The 23,777-nt window shown below is 42.7% G+C and overlaps 1 protein-coding gene across 3 annotated transcripts in view; it reads left to right on the forward strand.

Moving 5' to 3' along the window:
• Positions 1–23,777, forward strand: part of LOC311516100 (t-SNARE domain-containing protein 1-like) — a 698,551-nt gene that overhangs the window by 291,464 nt on the left and 383,310 nt on the right. For all 3 annotated transcript variants that reach the window (XM_084619794.1, XM_084619795.1, XM_084619793.1), the window contains one exon: positions 4,251–4,320. In XM_084619794.1, coding sequence (XP_084475920.1) covers positions 4,251–4,320 — 70 coding nt within the window. The remainder of the gene's footprint in view (positions 1–4,250; positions 4,321–23,777) is intronic.

The following is a 23,777-nucleotide window of genomic DNA, read 5'->3' on the forward strand; positions in this document are numbered from 1 at the left end:
AAATGATCTTTGCTGCAGCATTTTGAATGGATATGAGTGTGGCATGATGGGATTTATCGAGGCCAGAAGGAGGAGGTTGCAGCAGTCAAGATGCAAGAGGATGAGGCCTTGGATGAGAGTTTAAACTATTCTTGCTAACTACCTTAGAGCCCAGGGTGCTTATTGTGGAGGTCAGCCTGCTCTTAACTTGCAGGGTTATGCCTGCTGTAATTTGCCACTTCACGGTGATCTCTGGCCTGATTGAAGGCTTTTTACAGGTCCTGATCCTGCCAGGTGCAGGATCGCCTTGATTCCCATGGGAGATAAGGATACTCAGATGCATGTAAGATCAGGCCCATTGCTCCAGGCCAGTCCTGCTTTGGTGCCTCCGCATCCCTCATAAACATAAGAATGGCCATACTGGTTCAGACCAATGGTCCATCTAGCCCAGTATCCTGTCTTCTGACAGTGGTCAATGCCAGGCGCTTCAAAGCGAATGAACAGAACAGAATCAAGTGATCCATTCCCTATCATCCAGTCCCAGCTTCTGGGAAACAGAGGCTAGGGACACCCCGAGCACGGGCTTTCATCCCTGACCATTTTGGCTAACGGCTATTGATGTATTTATCCTCTATGAAACGATCTAATTCTTTTTTGAAGCCAGTTATAGTTCTGGCCTTCGCAGCATCCCCTGACAATTAGCTCCACAGGTTGACTGTGCGTTGTGTGAAGAAGAACTTCCTTTTGTTTGTTTTAAACCTGCTGCCTATTATGTGATGGGATAAATAACACTTCCTTATTCACGGTCTCCACACCAATCATGATTTATAGACCTCTATCATATCCTCCCTCAGTTTTCTCTTTTCCAAGCTGAACGGTCTCCGTCTTTTTAATCTCTCCTCATATGGAAGCTGTTCCAGACCCCTACTCTTTTTTTTTTTTTTCCGTTCTCTGTACATTTCCAATGGAGAATTGGAAAAGGTACAGAGAAGGGCAACAAAAATGATTAGGGGGATATGGGGTGACCAGAACAGCACACTGTCTGCAAATCGGCCTTGGCCTGCATTGCATTCTGTACGTGGGCCCTTCGTGCACACCGGAAGGGAGGGGAGCACAGAGTGTTTGTGGAGTGGCAGTTTAACTGCCATGATGGTTTTTTATGGCTTATGCCAGCTCAAGGAGAAACCACTGATGGGACAGGGGAGGGAGCGGAGCCCTAGGACAGATTTGGGCTCAGGCACAATGGTTTCCTATTACACGGGGGGGGGGGGGATTTTTGCCTGAATAAAAACCTCAGCATTTGGATGAATCATTGGCTTGGCGCGTGATGCCTCCTCACATTCACGGCTTGTGACCAGCCTCTTCTTTGGAACAGAATGGGATGGAATGAGACTCGGGGAGGAGATGAACGAGAGCACGGGTGAGTGGAAAGCGGCAATGTATGTTGTTTCTTAGCTCCTCGGGAGTTGCATACTAAGGCACACCAACCACAAACAAAATCCTCGGTGAGGTAATTACCGGGGATTTACGCCTTCTTCTGAAGCATTTGGCATTGGCCAGTGTCGGTGACAGGATTTGGGGCTAATTGATTTTTTGATCTGTTCTGGTAGAGCAGTTTCGGTGTTCCTAACAAGGTGCGGGTTGACAAGAATGAATGCACGCCGTCTGGGAGTGGGGAAAAATGAATGTCTGTCGTATAAGGATGGACAAAGCGTGACCCATGGAGATCAACATGCAGTTGCAGCCACCCTAGTCACTAATACAAGGGTGTGAGGTTTGCAGAGACTCGGGATCCCAGCAAGCAGTTATCGCTCTTTCGCTCAATGGAAGGCTGCTCAGATGAAGATGTACAGTTGCATGTGGGAGCTGTGGAATCCAGAGGCTATATCACTGGGTTAAAGAAGAAGGTGGCTGCAGGCTGTTCCATTTTTACACTACCTCAGTGCTGCTCACCAAAGGTCCCTCACCAAAGGCTCTTACATAAATTAAGTTGTATTGGGATAGGAGGGAAGATCCTTTCATGGACTGAGAACTGGTTAAAAGACAGGGAACAAAGGGAAGGAATAAATGGTAAATTTTCAGAATGGAGAGGGGAAACTAGTGGTGTTCCCCAAGGGTCAGTCCTAGGACCAATCCTGTTCAACTTATTCATAAATGATCTGGAGAAAGGGGTAAACAGTGAGGTGGCAAAGTTTGTAGATGATACTAAACTGCTCAAGATAGTTAAGACCAAAGCAGACTGTGAAGAACTTCAAAAAGATCTCACAAAACTAAGTGACTGGGCAACAAAATGGCAAATGAAATTTAATGTGAATAAATGTAAAGTAATGCCCATTGGGAAAAATAACCTCAACTATACATACAATATAATGGGGCTAGGTTAGCTACAACTAATCAGGAAAGAGATCTTGGAGTCATCGTGGATAGTTCTCTGAAGACGTCCACACAGTGTGCAGCGGCAGTCTAAAAAGCAAACAGGATGTTCGGAATCATTAAAAAAGGAATAGAGAATAAGACAGAGAATATCATATTGCCTTTATATAAATCCGTGGTAGGCCGACATCTTGAATACTGTGTACAGATGTGGTCCCCTCATCTCAAAAAAGATATGCTGACATTAGAAAAGGTTCAGAAAAGGGCAACTAAAATGATTAGGGGTTTGGAATGGGTCCCATATGAGGAGGGAATAAGAGGCTTGGACTTTTCAGCTTGGAAAAGAGGAGACTAAGGATGGGACATGATAGAGGTCTATAAAATCATGAGTGGTGTGGAGAAAGTAAATAAGGAAAAGTTATTTACTTGTTCCCATAATATAAGAACTAGGGGCCACCAAATGAACTTAATGGGCAGTAAGTTTAAAACAAATAAAAGGAAGTTCTTCACTCAGCGCACAGTCAACCCGTGGAACTCTTTGCCTGAGGAGGTTGTGAAGGCTCGGACTATAACAGGGTTTAAAAGAGAACTGGATAAATTCATGGAGGTTAAGTCCATTCATGGTTATTAGCCTGGATGGGTAAGGAATGGTGTCCCTAGCCTCTGTTTGTCAGAGGGTGGAGATGGATGTCAGGAGAGAAGTCACTTGATCATTGCCTGTTAGGTTCACTCCCTCTGGGGCACCTGGCATTGGCTGCTGTTGGCAGATAGGACTGGGCTGGATGGACCTTTGGTCTGACCCAGTATGGCCATTCTTATGTTCTTATGCTCTGGGATCCACTGGACTAATCTGATAATACCATGAATGTGAGATTTACCTTTTTGTTCTTAAATTTTAAAAATAATGTAGACTCTTTAATGTAGCAGCCAATTGACTCTGCAGCCCATGTGTCCTTTGTGGGGTGTCTTACTTTAGGATTTCAAATCTGCATCTAGAATTCAGGGTGAAAAGTACATTTACTTGGACACCAACAGTCTTTCAGGCTGTACAGTTGGGGTAGATGTTTAACAGTGGTCAGACATGCTTGGAGTTGAACCGAATGCCGTATTTGGGAGACACGGCCTAATTTTCCCACGGGACATATTGACAGTGAACTTGAGGGGGTCACAGGACATATTGACAGTGACCATATTCTTCTGGAGTGTGGAGTAGAGCTCATTTAAGGTTACCTTAAAGGTCATTTTCCTTTCCTGCTACTCTCTCACCATATCTCTTTGCTTGACTGTCTCCACTGGCTCTTCATTATCCACATAAAATTTAGATTAGCCTTGCTTTCCATATGCTCCCGAACTCTGTTCCAGCTTTATCTCCTGCATGGCCTCCTTCTTCCTTTTAATTCATTTATACTAGACTGTTCCGTCCTCTTCTTCCTCTATTACATATTTTTCTCCTTTCATGCCACTCCTTATCCTTAGATCATTAATTTAAACCAAGCATTCTTCTGTACCTCCTCTGAATCTTTTTAGAAAATGTACCACAGAAAATGACCAAAGGGCACTCTTGGGCTTGTGTTGTTCAATTGTAAGGTCTATGGGGCAGAGATTTTCTTTGGTTTATCTGAATTGTTGTAAATCTCTTTGTACAGTTATGGTCTATAAATATAACAAATGTGTATAATACACCCTCAAGATGCAAAAGGATTATTCCACATTATTAATTTCCTCTCCTGGAGTTAGTATTGTTGGACCTTCAGCTCTTGCTGTGTTCTGTGTTTTTATTTATCCATATGTTAGTTATTAGCAAAAAGGTTTGAAAGAAACCCCATTTAAAAATATAAATACTTTTGTCTGAAATGTGGTGTCATTTCTTTCTCTCTTCTTTCTTTTTGTGTTGACAGTGACTTCCTTGGAAAGAACCCTTAGATCCCTTGGGACATCGAATGATACACAAGAGCTGCGAGATGGACTGTGAGTCTAGTTTGGATTGCTGTGGATCTCTGTCTCTCTTGTTCCATATTATTCCCATCTATTTTCTCTCTTCTATTTTCTTATGTTCTTATGATGTTCCCCCCACACACCCCTTATAAAGCTGGACAACTTTTTGCACAACTCCTTTTTGATACTTCACATTTATGATTAATGTTTATAGGAAGTGTATTGATTTTATAAAACTTCCCTTGTGCCGGTTTGAGAAGGACGGTGAGTGGATAAAGGAAAACGACTGGTTAATTATTTTTGTAATGTGAATATGATGGCCAGAATTGGAAGCTGAAGTAGGTTTTTCTTGCCAAGAACAGTCAAGCGAGGAGGAGAGAAGAGGGGATAATGGGAAGACATAAATTTATAGCTAAAAACAGCTTATTATCGTGTCAAAACTGACATGGGTCAGCACACATAAAATGGTACAAAATAGTATGTTACATCTCACTTCTAGCAGATTTGGGTAGTCTCTCTGTGTGTTTCTCTCTAACACTAACACACACACATTTTCATTGTATACACACTAAAATAGCTTTTCTAAGTGTGCTGCAATTTCCTATTAAAATGCCTCTTTTATAATGGCCAACAAAACAAAATCTATCCTCCTTTTTATGAATGTAACTCATGGGACGTATATCTCATGGCAGAATCCGGGGCTGGAGCACCCCTTGGAAAAAGAAAAACTCAGCACCTATGCTCTTATTCCCTGTTATATTTTCTCCTTTTAAAGATGGAACCCAAGATTCCCACCTTCTTTCTCCCCACTTTACCCTGCCAAGATCCTATAGTGTAGCCAACACCCTCTGGAACAGGAGGATGGGACTGAAGTAATTTTTCAAGCCTTCAGTGGCCTTGCTGATTGTTCACCACCGGGCTGCTGCTTTTTGTTGATGTTTCATCCACACAGAACGTCTAGGTGTGTCTGAAACATCCAGCACAGAACAGGTGTGTTTACCTGAATGTAACTATTCCATTTGTAGCAGATGACAGGACAAGGAGTAATGGTCTCAAGTTGCAGTGGGGGAGATTTAGGTTGGATATTTGGAAAAACTTTTTCACTAGGAGGGTGGTGAAACACTGGAATGCGTTGCCTAGGGAGGTGGTGGAATCCCCTTCCTTAGAAGATCTTAAGGTCAGGCTTGACAAAGCCCTGGCTGGGATGATTTAGTTGGGATTGGTCCTGCTCTGGGCAGGGGGTTGGACTAGATGGCCTCCAGAGTTTCCTTCCAACTCTGTTATTCTATGATTCATTTAGCCACCTGGCAGGTGTGTACTTTCTAGATGGCTAGCTCAGTTGGTAGAGCATCAGACTTTTAATCTGAGGGTCTAGGGTTCAAGTCCCTGGTCAGGCACAGAGAGTCCTTCCTCCTGTGGAATCTCCCAAGAACTTCAAAAGGCACATCCTCCTTCATGTTACTTTCTAGATGTCGCTCATGCACTAGGCTGTATTAGGCATAGCTCCCTTGCCTCCTGGATGCACTGAACAGTTCAGCACTGTAGTTGCCATTCTGACATAGCACTACCTAGTGCATTATTCATGGCAGGCGGTGTTTTACCTGAGAAATGTGGTATAGTCAGCTGCTCCTCCGGTGCTGCTCCTTGTTAATTGTTCAGAAGAGACCTCTGAGCTGTGCGTGCTACCTCTGCAGCAAACAGTTCCAGTTTAATCTCTTTCCCCCTCCTCAGCACCCAACCCCCCTTGTTCTGAGGCTGTCACACGTTTCTCCTTGAGTATCCTCTAACCCAGAAAATGTTCAGGGAGCAATGAGTGAACATTTGGTTAAGTTTGACTTTTCGTGTTACCGTGAAGACAGCATTTGAGTAGAATTTTATTTAGATAATAAAAGTGCCACACATTCTGATTTCGTATTTTGTGTCTACATCCCTCTGATTAGAGTGAAATTGGTGGGGGGGGGGGAGAGAAGAGGGGGGCTTCACAATAAATAGGTTCCATTGTATTTGTGTGTGATGAAAGACCCTGCAAGATAGGTCTCTAGAGCCAGCACAGTCACTGCCAACTCTTGTCGCTTCCTCGGTCCGGTTGGCATCTGCCCACTTGTTTGTCTGCCACAGCTGTTTGCAACACGCTTCACTAGGAATGGAGGCCTTTGCCCCTGTCTGATTGTCTGAGTGTTGGGGTTTAAGTTCCAGGACCTCTTTGCCATCTGGAACCCCTCTTTTGAGGGTTTTAGGGTGAACCTTCTCCACACACAACAGCAGATTGTTTAGTAAGAACAAGATTATTTTAAAACAAAAAAATGGAGTTAAAAATGCCTTGCATAACATACCTAGATTTATAGTTTGCATAAGCTAAACCAGGCCAGGCATTCTCACTGAAAGTTACCGAGGGAAAACACAGTCCTTAAGTATTCCAAAGAGCAATCTGTGTCTGACTGCAGTTCCAACCCCATCCTGTTCTGAGAGCAAGTGAATCTCAGCTGTCTTTCATGCATTCAGAGATCTCACCACACCCTGCCGCAGCTTTGTGTCCAGCCAGGCTTCCCATCTTACTCAAGAACAACCACCTCCACTCTGCAAACAATTTTTCTGAATTACCTACATGTACAATGAAGTGGGGTAAGGTAAGGGGATTGCTGCTTTTTCTCTGGGTTTGTCTAGTCAAGGCCTAAGAGATGGCCCACTGGGGATACAAAACCTTTAATAGCTACCTTTTGAAAGATTAACAACACACCCCTGAGGTTGTATTTCAGAGACTAGCCTGCCTCAGAAATAAAATGGTTTGTTCACTTGTTCATTGAGTAGGGTAATTTCACCTGGTTTGATGGAGTTTTTTCTAAATCTGAATCACACCCCCTCAAGCTCTTTGGCTATTAAATATTATTTTATTTACAGACATATTCATTCTGTCACAAAGGGTCACCGGTGTCCAGGGCTGGAGTGCACATAATTCAGTGGTCCTGGCAATGTGTATTCCTCCATCCCCCTCTAGTGGCAGGTCTACATAAAAGATGATAGCCTTCTAATGCTATCAGTTGCTTTATTAACTCAAGGGTTAGAGGACTGTGCTGTGGATTTAAAGATCCCAACCCTGCTGATGATCCATGTGGGGGACAATATGTTTCCACAGAGTTAAATATTTGGTGGTGTCCCCCACCCCCAATTTTGAAGCTTTAAAACTTTTTAAGCTTTAAAAAACTTAGTTTGGGATGTACTTTCCTATGTTAAAAGAATGTTAAGGTTGCATCATCAAGCACTCAAAAGGCCATAATCAAGGATGCTTTTGTAACCTTAATTTGGTCCCCTTTTGCATATGCATTATGATGATACACTCTTTAATTGCTTGGTCACATGTTGTTTCTTCCACAGGACCCCTTGCCTCATTCAATGCACAAGATGGATGTGCTCTGGGTATAAATCAGGGTTGTAGTGAAGAAGGCTGTTGTCGGTAGGACCTCTGCCTTATTTGTTGCAATAGTTGGAAGGTATGTCATGAATGATCCAGAGGATGCAGGGAGAGAAAGGATAGTCTCATGGTTAAGGGAGTTGAATGCTGCCCTGAAGAACTGAAATCTATTTCTGCCTCTGCCACACAGTTTCTGTGTGAGGTTGGACCAGGCACTTAAACCAAAATGTTCACAGCTGGCTGTGAATTGGGTGTTCCACATTTTCTGGTTGCCCAACATTAGATGGGTGATTTTTCTGGGCCTTCGTTTCTGTTCCTCATCTGTAAAATGGGCACAGTAATACCACCTGTTCTCACAGTGGTGTTGTGAAGATATATTTAATAATGTTTGTAAACTACCATGACAGGCTCAGTGAAAAGCTCATGAGGAAAGTAATAATTCTGTATTCAAGCACTGAGTTTGGTTGTGGTTCAATAAATAATGCACAGGGACCACACATTGAATGAGGAGCATCAAATGGAATATTCAATAGTTATCCATCAAAGGAATACTGCCTATTCTATGCATTGAATGAAGCCAGATGTCTGGTAGAAAAAAAATGGTATGTGATCATGTAATTAGACTGTCATGATGCATATGCACAAGAGGGCTGAATTAAGGTTGCACAGACAACTTTAATCCCAACATTTCCTAACTTTTGGGTGCTTCACTTTGCAATCTTAGAGTTCTTTTAATGTAGGGTTTTTTGAAGGTAGATAAGCACAATGCTTTTGTTAAGATTTGTGCAATGGCCCTGATGTAAGTACTGTGCTGAAAATAAAGTCCAAAATACTTTGAGAATAATGAATTTAATCTGAACAGCTCTGGCATGAGACAAGGGCAATGGTTCTTTTCCCAAGTGAAGAGGAAAGCAGAGCTTTTGGATTGCTTGTGGTACTCTGCTTTCAGCCATGCTGTGTCCCTGCTAAGCACCTGTTCTCCCTTGGGGTGCATACTGTGCCAAAAGACATTTATGGCTCACCACGCTGTTATTCAACAGCCGTGATTGAAAGAAAAAGATCATATATCTCATTGGTTATTGAAATCGCTAAGTAACCTGCAGAACTTTTCAGGAAGGCTAATTACTTCATCAATTTGGTTTGCCTTCTCACTACCCCCAAAAGGCAGTATCACATGCTGTGAAGAACTGCCAACATATTTTGTGGAGAAGGTTACCCAAATGTGGGATGCTCTCTCCACTGAAAAAGAACCATACAGTGCTCCCAGAAAAAGAAACATCGTACTCGCAGTTTGAGGCCTACCTGCACAATGAGAAACACTTGACGCACTACCAGAAATCTGTATCCCCACATTCAACTCAAGCCCATGCCCCTCCTGTTTTGTTTATTAAATATTCAGGGGAAAAAAAGGTGTCTAACTGAAAATTCTTGGTGCCCCTCAATCTGGAGTAGAATTAGAGGTTGTTTCACCTCTCTACTTGGAACTGGTGCAACTGCTGCTGGAGTACTGAGTCCAGTTCTGATGTCCACAATTCAAGATGGATGTTGATAAATTGGAGAAGGTTCAGAAAAGAGCCACAAGAATGATTAAAGGATCAGAAAACATGTCTTATAGCCTGACTATTCTTTATATTAACTTTACATTTTATAACTTGGAGGTTTGGGCTTTAAAATATCCTCCATTAAAATATTTTTTATTCCTAAGAAATTCAAATTCCTTTTTTTAGAAAGTGAAGAGTAGAAAGGTATTTTAGAGTAATAATTTACTGAAAGAAGATTTTTAAGTAAATCAGACAGCAGCTTTTAAGTGTCAGCATGGTTAATTGCGGGTAGGATTTTAATAATATTTTATAGGGGTTTGTTTTTCTTCTTGTATAAGCTTTAAAAAAAGATTTCCATAAATATTTTGAAGTGTCATTTTGATTCTATTAATATGTTAAACCCTTCAAAGTAATACCTTCTCTGTTCAACTCAAAGCAGCTGGATTAACTTTATCTGTCCTTTGTTTATCACTACTGCCATCAATTTCTGACATGAAAAATCGTATTGGTTTGACAGTAAAACAGGATTACCAGACTGCACCATTTACATTTAACTATAATGCCCTGGCCTCATTAATAATTATGTCTTATATTTATGTGACATCTCTTATCCTTTAGAATCCTAAAACACCAGAAATGTGACATCTATATGATAAATTGCAGAAGCATGTGATAAACTTCAGATAAATAAGTTTATCACACACCTTTGACACATCTGTCATCTGGCCATTAATCTGCTTCTCTGAGACATCTCTTAATATTCCAGTCCCCAGGTGGATTCAAACAGCTGCCATTTAAAAAAAAAATCAGCCTGCCAGGGAGACTGCCATGGGATGTTTACCCCCCACTGGCAGTGAAAGGGTTAATTGAAGCCGGAGAACAATTAGTGCTCCTGTTTGCACCTGGAAGCTGTGCCAGGCCCAATTTAGGATTAATTAGCTGGGGAGGAGCTGTGTGGCTGAATTAAAGATGAGTCCCAACTGAGAGTCTGTAGTTAGAACACTGGACTGGGGATTGGGAGAACTGGATCTTGTTCCTATTTCAGCCACTGACATGCTGTGTGAACTTGGGCCAGTTTTCTTCCAATTGTGTTTCCTAAAATTAAAACATGCATGTTCCTAGCTTCAGTAGAATTTGCAGGTTCCCAGCATAGCTAAAAGCCAAGCTACTTATCTGAAGTTTAGAAATGATAGCCTTAACTTCTCTGTGTAAAATAGAGATAATACTTGCCCACCTTTGCAAAAGTACTTTGAAATCTTTTAGTGAAATGTTCAATGTAGATTGATTGATATAATTTTATTCTTATTTATTTCTTCAGACTGTTTAATTTATTTAATGCCCATTCTGATCTCACCTTTTCAATAATATTCATGTCTTCTCTTTTGCTTCCATGAACAAAATGATATTTTTGTTGTTTTGCTTCATTTCTTACATAGTGATAACTTGATATCATGAAACAATATTTCAGTAGGTTAAAGAGTTCAGCGACACTTTGAAAAATGGCTTGAAAACTTTTAATCACTTCTCCCTCCCGCTCCTGTACAGAAAGAGAGCAAACTGACTTTCACCATCTATTAGCATTGCCAGCAATGAGCAATAGCCTTGTAGTCTGATTTAGAACGTCCACAGGCATAAAGCTTGGAAATGCTGCATTATGAGATGCTAACTGGAGTGACTAGCCTTTGGATTCTAAGGCACATTTTTGTAAACATCCCTAGGTCAAAAACTCTTTAAAGAAATGTCTCGAGTCCTTGTAAATGGTAGTCCCCGTGGTTGCACATTGCACAGTGCAGTTCAGTGACAGAATGGAAAGGAGCTTGTGGGTAGATGATTACTTAATATTTCATGTATACACACACACAGTATATGTTGCTGTCAGGGCCAGGCATTCCCTTTGCAGTCAAGTCCTTAAGGGGCTGACATGTTAATCCAAACATGCTAATGTTTAGTGAAATACTTACATTAGCTCTATGTGAGGTCTCATTTATTTCCCGAGATTTACATCGACCCTAAAGCCAGGAGCTTCTGCCCTTCAACTAGCCTGGCATTTCTTCTGATCCTTTGACGTTGATTGTTGGGCTGTGGCATTTTTGCAGCATGTCTATGGAAGCAATTAACGTTCTCTGGAACATATGCTGATATAATTAGGCTAGCGGGTTTTTTTTTTTTTTTTTAAGGTCTACTTTGTACGATAGTGGGATGGTGTGCTGTATGGTTCTTTGGTGAAGAAATCAGTCTAGCTTGGTGGTAATACTGTGGTTCCTACAAGTTAGTCCTTTGTGTAATAGAGGAGTCCATACATGTTCCACTTTTAAAACTCTCCATGGTGAGAGCCATTATCTAGCTAAAGGACCGTAACACATTATTTGGGAAGGAAGGTGTAGGTTATACCTGCAGAATAATGGGTTGATTTTAGGCAAAACAAAACTTAGTCAAGGCTGAAGGGAGGTCGTTTAAACCATGGAGGAGTCTCCTAAGAGAACTGGAGGAAACAACATCATGTGAGTAACATAAAACTAAACTAGAAAAATCATTTGAGAATACATCTGAGTAATGCTGGACAAAAAAAAATAAGAAGACAGAAGGAGAGAACTCCAGGCACCTTTTTAGAATGACTGCATTTACTTGTCTGTTAGCCAGCTGTTTACTGATGTCACGACTTTGGGATTTGGCAAGTTGCTTAATGGATTTATTCTACAGATTTATTCATCCCTTAGGGATTTATTCATCCCTTAGGTTGGTACCTACTCTTGGTTAACCTTGTTACTTGTTAATATATGCAGATAAATGTGCATATATTATTTTGAGGCAAGTCAAACCACAATAGAATTAGGTATGTCCAACAGAGTATTACATTGCTATACCCTTTTTCTGCGCTGGTGTTCACTTTTTTTTTTTTTTTTTTGCTAAATTTACTAACCGTTGAAACTATTGGATTAAAAAAAAAAACTACTAAGTTTCTAAACCCTTGTGGTTGTGGAGAAAAGCTGGACCACAGTGTAGCCTAAAGGCTCAAAAGCCACAAGGCAAATAAATAGAGCCCAGTGGTTTTTGGGAGGCCTGATGCATGATTTTTGATTACTTGGGGTTGGCAGTGCCTCTAATCTGAAGCACAGTGATATTATATTTTCCTCAATGTAAAATAGCAAGTCACTTTCAAACCATGGAGTAGAACTCAATAGTTCCTGAGCCTCTGACATGTACTCAGGCCACTAGACTGTGCCCCTCTCTCTCAGATCACGTGAATCACAGTGGGGAAGAATGATGTTGAAGTGGATCGAAAAGTATGAAGAATAACAGCTGTGGCTGGGGTCATGAAGATAAGAAAGAGGTTAATGCTGCTGATACTCTGTGAGTGCCTCCTGTTAGAAGATAGTAACTCTGAGTGCAATTGCTCATTTCAGTATAATTGTCAAATAATACAGGTGTTGAGTGTCTGATGCCTGGTGTATTTCATCACATGTGCCGTGCTGTAAATGTTTCTGACCATGGTACAGAATATCAAGGTAATCAATAAAACAGCATCAGAGGGCATAAGCAACAATGGCAATCACTTTCTTCAATAAGCTAAGGAAAGATTTGGAACGCTTAAGCATCTGAGCGAATAGGTGGCAAATGGAGTTGAACATGGATTAATACTGGTTAATGAGACAACTTGGGAAGGGAGTGGACCTAAACAAGTCAATTTTTTGCCCAATGGATAGTCACAGTAGCAGGCTGACAAGACATTTAGATTGTAGAGATGATAGTCCCCTAAAACCCTCTTCATTGATGTGCAGCTAGAATGCAGAGAGAAAACCCAGACGTGCTGCATTATTTGAAGACTATAAATCAAAGGAGATAAGATAATTGCAATACAGAGAGTAGTGAGTTCACTTGCTGTCCCCACTAGAATAATATATTTTAGCAACATTTTAGCCATACTGTACAGTATGTAAAGGTCAGTTTGCATTTCAATTATAAATCTCAGTTAGAGGTTTAAAAAGGACACTGAAATTTTTAATGGGTATTTTTCTCAATTCATTTTTGGTAATGATCTTGTGGAATGTGAATCACATTTTGCCCTTATCCATTGAAGGATCTGAAAATGCTATGCAGGTGAACATTAATTAAATCCCCAGTGAGGAAAGTACAGATGCTAATATTATCTTCATTTTACAGATGAGTAAATTGAGGCACAGGGAGGTTAAATAAATTATCCATGGTTACTTAGTGAATTATTCAGAAATCTGGTAATAAACCCAGGAATCCTAGATCCCAGTCCCTTCATCTAGCCGCTTGTGACGTTTCACTCCATTTTTATCTGTTTATAAAGGTATGAATTAATTAATTCAATTTTACAGAAATAAGATTCTTTTTCTTCACAAAACTTAAAACATTAGTATGAAACCAACTTTTGTTTATCTGTGCATTTGGCTCTCCATTTGGCAATCAGAGGGTGGAGGGGTCAGAGCTGGGACACGGGGTTGGGGCACCGGGAGGGGGTCAGGGGTGCAGGCTTCAGATGGCACGTGGCCAAGCGGCTCTGCGCGCTGTCCCATCTGCTGGCGCCGCACTGTGGCTCCCATTGGCCACAGTTCCTGGCCAGTGGGAGCTGGGGGAGGGGGGTGCTTGGGGCAGGGGCAACGTGCAGAGCTCCCTGGCTGTCCCTACATGTAGGAGTTGGAGGGGGGACATGCCACTGCTTCTGGGAGCCATACAGAAAGCCCTCGACCCCACTCCCTGGCTGGAGCGGAGCAAGCCCCCAACCCCACTCCCCGATGGAAGCTCGAGGACCGGATTAAAAGTTCTGACGGGCCGGATGCGGCCCGTAGGCAGTAGTTTGCACACCCCTGCTATAGAGAATACTCCTGCACTGGCTAGGAGAAGGTGGACTCTGTAATTTTAATTAGTTCTCCTACATCTCTAATATCTATCATTTCAGGCTATTTTGGGTCTTAGAAGTTCACCTATGCCCACTGATTATTCTCTAACAGAATACATAGTTTTGTATGTCACGTCATAATTGGCTGCTGTGAAGATGATTCTGAACAGTGGCTGATGAAGCACTTGTCTACACTAGACCCTTGGCCGGTATAGTTAAGCCAGCAGAGGCCGCTTAGTGTAGATGCAGCATAAACTGGCAGAAGGATTTTTTTCTGCCAGCGTAGCTACACTACCTCCCAAACAGCCTTGACTACGTCGACAGAACCACTTTTTGGTCGGCATAGCTGTGACTATACTGGTGGTTTTGCTGGAATAGCTATGTTGCCTAGGAAGTGTGATTTCCCCCCCCACACACACACATTCCTAGCTGACAAGGCCATGCCAGCTATAGAGCTCTCTCAGCCTTTTATTTTACATACAGTAACACAAGGAACAGCCATGTATCATGTAAGATGTTGACTGTAACTTTGTAGCATAGTCCAAGCCTCAGGCTAACCAGGGCCTGAAACCACCAGAATTTGTCCCGTTCCAAAGATGTATCTTTCTTTCTGCTGTCTTACAGGTACTTGCCCAGATGGACCTTCAGTCCAAACCCAGCAGCCTCCATCCTAACCAGGTCCCTTCTTCCCCTCTCTCTCTCTTTCCCATCTTTCTGCTTGTGGACCCTGGCCTTTGGTTTGGCTTCTCTGTTGATCTAAGTGCCCACCCAGCCCAGGGACTGGAGTTGTACTCCTTGGATCAGTCTTTAATCCATGCCTGATTATGATGAACTAGACCAAAGCAGGAGCAGATGAACTCCTGTGTAACAAAGGTCCTGTTTTCATACAAATGGCCCTAAGTAATAGGACAGGAGAAGGTGAGGAAATACCCAGAAAATAGATCACGTAGTGACAAGATAATTTCCAAATAGAGATTTTTTTCCAAGTTTTCTAACGTGGCATCAGCAGCTCTTCGAATGTCATACTTTCCTCCTTAGCTATGCCTGAGTGACCAAGTAACTAACAAGCTGCCAAAAACAAAGGAGCAGGATAACAGGGTAAAGGTTACCTATTTTTAACTAGATTATGGGCCAAAACATATGAATTGGATCATTAGAAAAGTGAATGTAACTGTATCTAGAAAAATAATTAAATTTATTTCCAAATCTAGATGGGGATTCTTTTCCCACATAAGCTGGGAAAGGTTCCCTTTTCCCTACTCTTATCTGTTTTATATCTGTCTTACCTCAACCAATTATGCCTGGGAGATGGGCAATTAAAAAAGAGCATCTGTTTTGCCAGGATAGTGCTGCCTTTGGCATTACACTTGACATAAAGGTTTTCTACTTACGGGGAGGAAACAAGAGGAAAAGAGAGAAGAAAAGATGAGAGCAGAAAACTTGGAAGTGACTGTACTGAATGATTACTAGGCCTGTGACTTGACTTGCGTGGGGTTTGTGTGAATAACAAAAGTGTTTGCCAATGGAGTTGCAAGGGGATCGGTCCACTCAGTGGGAAACTAGTCTGCATAATTTGTTGCTCTTACTCTCAGGATGACTTGTTGGGTCATGACAATAATGATGTTCTGGGCCTCCACGCAAGCCAGACAAAGGGTTGCTGGGCACTTCTCCCAAAGCAGGGGGCATCCTTTGAAAAGATTCAGGACATCTCTAGGCACCGTGCTGTTGACAGGGTACAGCGGGACAGATTGTCACAGAGAAACATCCAAGCTCCTATCAAACATACAGCTGTGATCTCTGTGCTTAGTGGGTTAGTGTCTGCCTGCAAAGTCTTAGGACTGACATCAGCTGGACGTAAGCCACCAGAATTGGCACTGAGACACTGGACCAGCAGAAAATGGTGGCTTAGTAAACTGGAATAGGGAGGATTCCATACATAAGGATAGTATGGGAGAAGGCACAGAGGGGAGTAGGAAATGTATATTGCATTGTAGCGTTATTGGTGGGGGTTGAGGAGATGTTGAAATGTGGGCTAGGTGGAATGGGAGAGAGGGTTTGCCATGAAAGAGGGGAGAGATTTAGGATGAGGGAGATACAACTCAATATTCCCATATCCCCTCTCATTTTCCTAGAAGCAGGGTTGTTGAACTGAAACCAAAAGATATCCTGGAAAAAAATGGAATAATCAATTTTTTACAAAAAGAAAGAATTTTTCCTTAAAAAACCCCAATAAATCCCTATTGTATTCAAAAATCTACTCTTAGCACATTATGGGATGATTGTAAAAGTGCAGAGACACCTGGAAGACACAGTATTTGAGCTCCAAATAATTGCTGGATAAAATGAAGAGTAGGATTGATTTCAGAAGAATATTATTTATAATAGTTAAAAATATAAAAAGGTGCCTGTCTTTTTATGACATGATGTATTCGGAATAGAAGGGTTTCAAGAGAACCTGATTTCTCTAATCCACACTCCTTATAATTTGTACACAATATGTTGTTATTTATTACTGTTTATTTGCTTTATATTATTGTAGTGCCCTAGATGTGCTGGGTGCTGCACACATAGGGTAAGTCTATACTGCCATTAAACACCCATGGCGCTCTCATGCTAGCTTTTGGGGATTGGGCTAAGGGTCTGTTTAATTGTGGTGTAGACTTTCAGGCTTTGGCTGCAGCTCAAACTCTGAGACCCTCCCACCTTGCATATTCCTAGAGCTCAGGCTCCAGCCTGAGCCCAGACATCTCCACTGCAGGTAAACAGCCCAGCAGCCTGAGCCCCGTGAGCCCGAGTCAGCTGGCAGGGATCAGCTGCAGGTTTTTAATTTCAGCAGAGTTAGTGCCACAGATACAGTCACCAGTCCAAAGGCAGCCGCTCTTCAGCCAGATTTAAGGAAGACAGTGAGAGACTGCATAACTAAGGCTCTTACCTTGGAAACACTTACATGAATAACTTTATTCATGTGAAGACAATGGGATTCCTCATGATCTTAAGTGCTTCACTGGACAAGGCCTGCTAAAGTCAACGGGTGTCTTTCTGTTGAGTTCAATGGGCTTTGGATCAGGCTCTTAGTCATTAGTGCACATTAGTGAGGCTGTGCAGTATGTTAGAGGAACTATCTGGTTAACCGTCTGGTTTTCACTGGGGGTGAGGGGAAACCTTGTGTAGTTTATTAACAATTTAGATTTGGGTGGTTTTAGACAAAATAGGGTTTTTTTAAACCTGATTTACTTTTTATAGCAGATCAGTGTGATATTTCACTCAACAGGGAAAATGGCAGTAGACAGAATAGGGTCAGTTCTTGGCTAATCATTTTCCTTTTCTGAGTTTCAGACTTCATTAAGAAAAATAAATCATGGAAATCTTTCTATTGAACCTACAAAACCTACATTTTGACCTCAAAAGTACCCAGCCACATCCCATTTTAAAGGAGAAACCTTGCTGAAAATGTCGCTTTCAGACACCTCTGTCCAGTTGAACTGATAATACCAACAGTTCTTCAAGTGGCTCAGCGTTTTTCCACTTGTGGGTTTTGTGCCTCGTGGAACAACACAACAGTAGAACGTTCTCCAAGCAGTGCCCTTTACAGTGCGTGCTCACCACCCTCTTGCCTCTCCCCTTAGTGTTTCTGTACGTTCTGAGGGTGAGACTGTACAAGGGGGCGCTGCACCCTCTCCAGCCTCAGTTCCTTCCAGCTGCTAAACCAAATGGAAGTGAACTGCTCCTCTCTCTCGGACCTGGGGTTTTCTCCTATTCAGTGCCTCGGGATCATTTTTTTCTAGTGTAGTTTAAAGTAGTTATAGTTAGTTATCAGAGTTTGTAGGTTCAATTCCGTGTAATGGCAGAACCAAAGAATAAGCTGGGATTTGAAGAGATGTGCTCCATGTTCTGTTGTCTTCCCAGCATCGGATCATAGAATCATAGAATATCAGGGTTGGGAGGGACCTCAGGAGGTCATCTAGTCCAATCCCCTGCTCAAAGCAGGACCAATCCCCAATTTTTGCCCCAGATCCCTAAATGGCCCCCTCAAGGATTGAACTCACAACCCTGGGTTTAGCAGGCCAATGCTCAAACACCTAAGCTATCCCTCCCCCCATGACTATATTAGGTACTTTAAATGCCTCGTGGAAGGCCACTCTCCTTCTAAGTGTTCTGTTTGCCAGGACTTCACCCCCGGAGTGTGTAAGGAATGGCAGAATAGACTGCAGGTGCTCCTGCTGAAATAAGTTGTTGATAAACCGTTAGGTTCTGGGTGATTTTTGGAAGCACAGATTAAGAGTCATGTTTCACCTCTGGTTGCTTCATCTAGCAAGACTAAGGTGCCTCAAAGATCCAGGGGTTTGGGGTCCTCATTGGTTCCAGTTCCTGTTCCTGTTTTGTTGGATCCTCCTGTGAAAGCTGTCAAGGTGTCAAAAACACCATCTGTCTATCTGGCTTCTAAAGAAACCGAGGATCATGCGATTGGTTCCAAAGAAAAAGGTGGGGGGAAGATGGCCACCGTTAGCAGTTGTAGATCCTAGTCACTATACATCAGACTTGTCAGATCCGTCTGTTTCTGGTATGGCCTCTGCAGTTCTGAGTCTGAAACTTAGGATGGTTCCAGGTTCAACTTCAAAGCCCAGCAGTGCTGAGGTAAGTATCTCTCTGAATTCTGTGCTCTCTAAGTCTGTCGCTTTAGCACTGTTATTCGTTCCCACTCTAGGGCTGTCCTCATATCTGAAAGCACCACCTAGGAGCTGGGAATACAGGGTTGTATGTGTTTGTGGGAAGCAGGGTAGGACACAGAGATATCTGCCCCCAAAAGAGTTCACCAACCTCCTGATGTCAGCTCTGTGCCTTCAGCCCAGTAGTCATTGTTTTGGCTCCAGAAATACCACTGTGGGGGTAGTTGGCAAATGACTTTAGCTGCGGACTCTGTAGTCTTGCTCTGCAGTGCTCACCATGTGTGCAAATACAACAGCAAAGAGCACAGTGTATGTTACTAGGTGTTTCAATACGACAGTGATAGCATAGAAAGCTCTTGGATGTGGTAGATAGGTGACGTCTGATTTCATTCAACTGAGGAAGGGACTAATCTAACTGTAGATGGACAGCCTTAGTTTTGTTTTTTTTTAATATATATTTAACCACCTGTCAGTGAATATAGACTTCTGCTGTTCCTGGGTCTGAGGTTACAAATAAGACTCACCCATGTTAGTCTTGGTGAGTCTAAATGTGTAGTGGGTTGTGAGAGGGAGTAATGATGCGTGAGGTGTCATTTAAGGTTCCCCATCTCTCCACTGCCCACCCCACTATGATTGTCTCAGACTTCTCTCCAGACTGGGTGGTTACTCTTTATGGAAAGCCTTTCCTGTGGGGAGCAGTGAGTGCCTCCCACGGTGGGAGAGCAAGACCTTGGCAGATGCAAGTGGGGAACAGTAGCTTAATCTGCGTGGAGTGCCTGGGTATTTAGCCTTTTAGAGTCATCAGTTTGTCATGGTTTCTCTGCATCAGGAGAGACCCAGCAGCATTGAACAATCCATGATCAATCTGTGCCTGTGTGTCAGTCCTTGTGGGTGGAGGAGCTTTTCCTTCTGTTGTTAATCTTCACGGGGCAGGGATTGCTCCAGCATTTAAAATATCGTCTTGGGATGGAAGGTGTGGCGTGACATGGATTTGTCCTGAGGTGACTAGCGATGAATTCCTTATGCCTTCTAAGCAGCAGAAGGAGGCTATAATTCAACCTGCGTGCCCTCTCCTTTTCTTTATGTTCCACTGCAGGGCTTTCCCCCTACCAAACGGCTACCACGTGACTTCTTCCTGCGTGTCTAGGTGGCAGGATGGGAAATGGGGAAGATGAGCTAGAAAACATGTGCTTGTTTCTTTTCTTCCTGTCAACGATCTCTACAGCACCTATGCTCTGACACCAGCTTCCCTAAAGGAAAACCCCTATTCCTCTCTCTGGCTCCCTACTTTGGCTGCATCCCACAACTGGAGGAAAGTAATAAGGCCATTATTTTATCTGCGAAACACTGTTTCCTATCCAGATCAATAGGGAGAGCTGTATTAGCAGCATGAGTCACTGAGTTGATGGCTTTGCCTATGCAATACATCCACCTTACGTCAGGCTGGAGGTTGAAATATAGAACACAGTGACAGGTTTGGAATGTGGCTCCCTGATGGCTGTCATGGCAATGAATGTCACATTAGCTTGTTGATCTGATCTTCTCTGCATATTTATCCTCTAAGCCCTGGCCCACGTTGGGGAGTGTGGAAGGGCCATGCTTGTGGGACCCACCAGGAGGAATTCTGGCACATGCAGGGACGGTTTCTCCTGGGACTCCTGGTCAGCATGGAGCGGGCACAGAACTACCCTCACTTCACCCTTGCTTTGGGCAGCTGACATATGCCTGGCAACTAGCAGAGGGCTGTACCCGAGAGTCCTAATCGTATCACACCCACCCCTTTTGCAGAGGTATAAAATGGGCAAGGCTGATCGTATAGCCACTGCAGGCAGCCCCATTAGAACCTCTAGCTTATAGTGTGCATTGATGACATACGATTTATTATTTTATTAACAAATTAGTTTGATGCATGAATGTATATCTGCAAAGATGTAAAGGGAAAATAACTTGCATAATATCAGGCACCACCGTGATGAAGGGGCTATAAAGACAGATAAGACTGGATCCTCATACCCATTGAAGTCATTGGGTTTTGAATCAGGGCCACTGATAATGTAACATGTTCAGGTGAAAGAATAGCGGCCGAATTCTGTGACTGAAGTAGCTCATTGCAGCCCATGTGCTTGATTTATTGCACATACCCAAATTTATCGCTACCCTCCACTCACTGCCATGATTGTGAAGCACCTCCTGCTTTTCCCGGTATTATCCAGTAGTCTCCTAAACATCAAAATACAGCGTGCAGAAAGCCTGCAATGTTCACAGCATCAGGGCGGCAATGCTAGTCATGACTGCAAGAGGGAAAGGTTGCTAGAAGGCATCTTAGTTGACGTCAGAACCAGAGTTTTTTATTTCTTTTGCAAAATGCCTTGTGTGTAAATGCAGTGCGACATTGGTAGCAGTGGAAACTGAAAGCTTCTGTTGAGCTGCGGAGTGGGTAGAACCTCTCAGTATGTGTACGAGGCTCCCCGCGCCTCCCATCCAACGTACCTCAACCCTGAAGCGAGAACCACCGTGCTCTGTGGAGACAGGTCACCAGACAGCAACCATGTGGTGACAATTTGGTGGCTACTGATCCGGGCGGAATTTGATCCTATGATTTATCAGCAGAAGGCTGTATAGCAAAGGACAGTTGTTAGGGCTGACCTCCCTCTAGACTCGTGGAAATTGCCCCACTTGGCTGGCCAAAGGCTTACTTGAGCTGTCTTCTAGGGGAGGCATTGTGACCTAGTGGATAGAGCACTAGGCTTAGACTCAGGAGACCTGGGTTCTATTTCTGGCTATGTTGTTAGCCTGCTGGGTTACCTTGGGCAAGTCACTTAACTTCTCCGTGCCTCAATTTCTTCATCTGAAATTTGGAGATGATAATTCTTGGCCACTTCTGTTAAGTGCTTTGAGATCTATAGGTAGGTGCTATATTATTTTTTCCTGCTGATGTAGTATTTACTGACCATTCTGAATTTTAAATGCTTTCTACCCTATATAAGGCTGTCAAGGTTCCTCCCCAACTCTGAACACTAGGGTACATATGTGGGGACCTGCATGAAAACCTCCTAAGCTTATCTTTACCAGCTTAGGTCAAAACTTCCCCAAGGTACAAAATATTCCACACTTTGTCCTTGGATTGGCCGCTACCACCACCAAACAAATACTGGTTACTGGGGAAGAGCTGTTTGGAAACGTCTTTCCCCCCAAATACTTCCCAAAACCTTGCACCCCACTTCCTGGACAAGGTTTGGTAAAAAGCCTCACCAATTTGCCTAGGTGACTACAGACGCAGACCCTTGGATCTTAAGAACAATGAACAATCCTCCCAACACTTGCACCCCCCTTTCCTGGGAAATGCTGGATAAAAAGCCTCACTAATTTGCATAGGTGACCACAGACCCAAACCCTTGGATCTGAGAACAATGAAAAAGCATTCAGTTTTCTTACAAGAAGACTTTTAATAGAAATAGAAGTAAATAGAAGTAAAGAAATCCCCTCTGTAAAATCAGGATGGTAGATAACTTACAGGGTAATTAGATTCAAAACATAGAGAATCCCTCTAGGCAAAACCTTAAGTTACAAAAAAGATACACAGACAGAACTAGTTATTCTATTCAGCACAATTCTTCTCTCAGCCATTTAAAGAAATCATAATCTAACACATACCTAGCTAGATTACTTACTAAAAGTTCTAAGACTCCATTCCTGGTCTATCCCCAGCAGAAAACCAGCATATAGACAGACCCACAGACCCTTTGTTTCTCTCCCTCCTCCCAGCTTTTGAAAGTATCTCGTCTCCTCATTGGTCATTTTGGTCAGGTGCCAGCGAGGTTACCTTTAGCTTCTTAACCCTTTACAGGTGAGAGGATTTTTCCTCTGGCCAGGAGGGATTTTAAAGGGGTTTACCCTTCCCTTTATATTTATGACAAAGGCAAATCAAAGGCCTTTAACTGGTCCCTGTGTATGTAAAGTGCCACCCAACAAGAGACATTCTACAATTCCTACTGCTCGAAATACTCTCCAAAAAATGTGTGTCAGCCCTGAATGCAGCAATAGTCCCCAGTACACACTGGAGATGCAAAGCAGGAATCAAGTCCGTTTATTAGGGTTAGAAATGGGTTCTCATTTGTTTTAGCTCCTTGGAGAAAATCATCAACAACGGTGTTATAGAACATCCTCCCACCACCTCATAAATATTTTTCATTAAAAAAAAAAGACTACCTACAATTGTTCTTGCATTATTTAATCCAGAGTTTAACCCAAATTAACCATGACCTCTGAAAATTAGGTGAGCTATTTGCTACCTATGCCACCATGTAAATCAGTGGTTCTAAACTCTTTCCATACCATGACCCTCTCTTTCCATACCATTCCCTCTTCCCTCCACGTAGCTTGGACGTAGCCAGGAACCCCCTCCGATCCAGCTGGTCATGTGCCTGATGTCTTGTAGTTACAACTCCCAGACTGAGAACCCATGCAGTATGCCATCTGGTTCCGCTGAGTCAGGCTATTTAAACTACACAACTCAGAATGCTGTGTCACTGACATGACTAAATGCTACTTAACAAAGTGGCAGGGGGGTGGGGAGGGAGGAAACCTTTGCCATTGTTCTTGTGTGTGTGAGAGTTAAGTTTTGATGATCATGTCACCTTGGGATGTTTGAGTATGGCTTTTAAATACAGGTGTGGCTAACTGTGTAATTATTGCTGTCATCCCCCAGTTGTGAAATATAATACCAAAGGGTGTTATGACAGGCAGATTCTGATTGGCTGATTGAGAGGTTATAACTTCACAAGTGTGACTTGTTAGCCAATTAAAATTAGCCAACTTCACAAGTGTGACTTGTTAGCCTATAGAAGCAAAATATTGTAGGAATGTACTAATACATGGCAAATGACAATAATATCTAGCACGTTATGTATAGTGCTTTTCATATCTAAAGAGCCATACAGATAATTAACTAATTAGTTACACTGCTGGGTACACAAGTAGAATAGAGAACAGTTAGGCGGTTGAAGACC

Source organism: Lepidochelys olivacea (genome assembly GCF_965140295.1).
Source record: "Lepidochelys olivacea isolate rLepOli2 genome assembly, chromosome: 2".
Lineage (NCBI taxonomy): Eukaryota > Metazoa > Chordata > Testudines > Cheloniidae > Lepidochelys > Lepidochelys olivacea.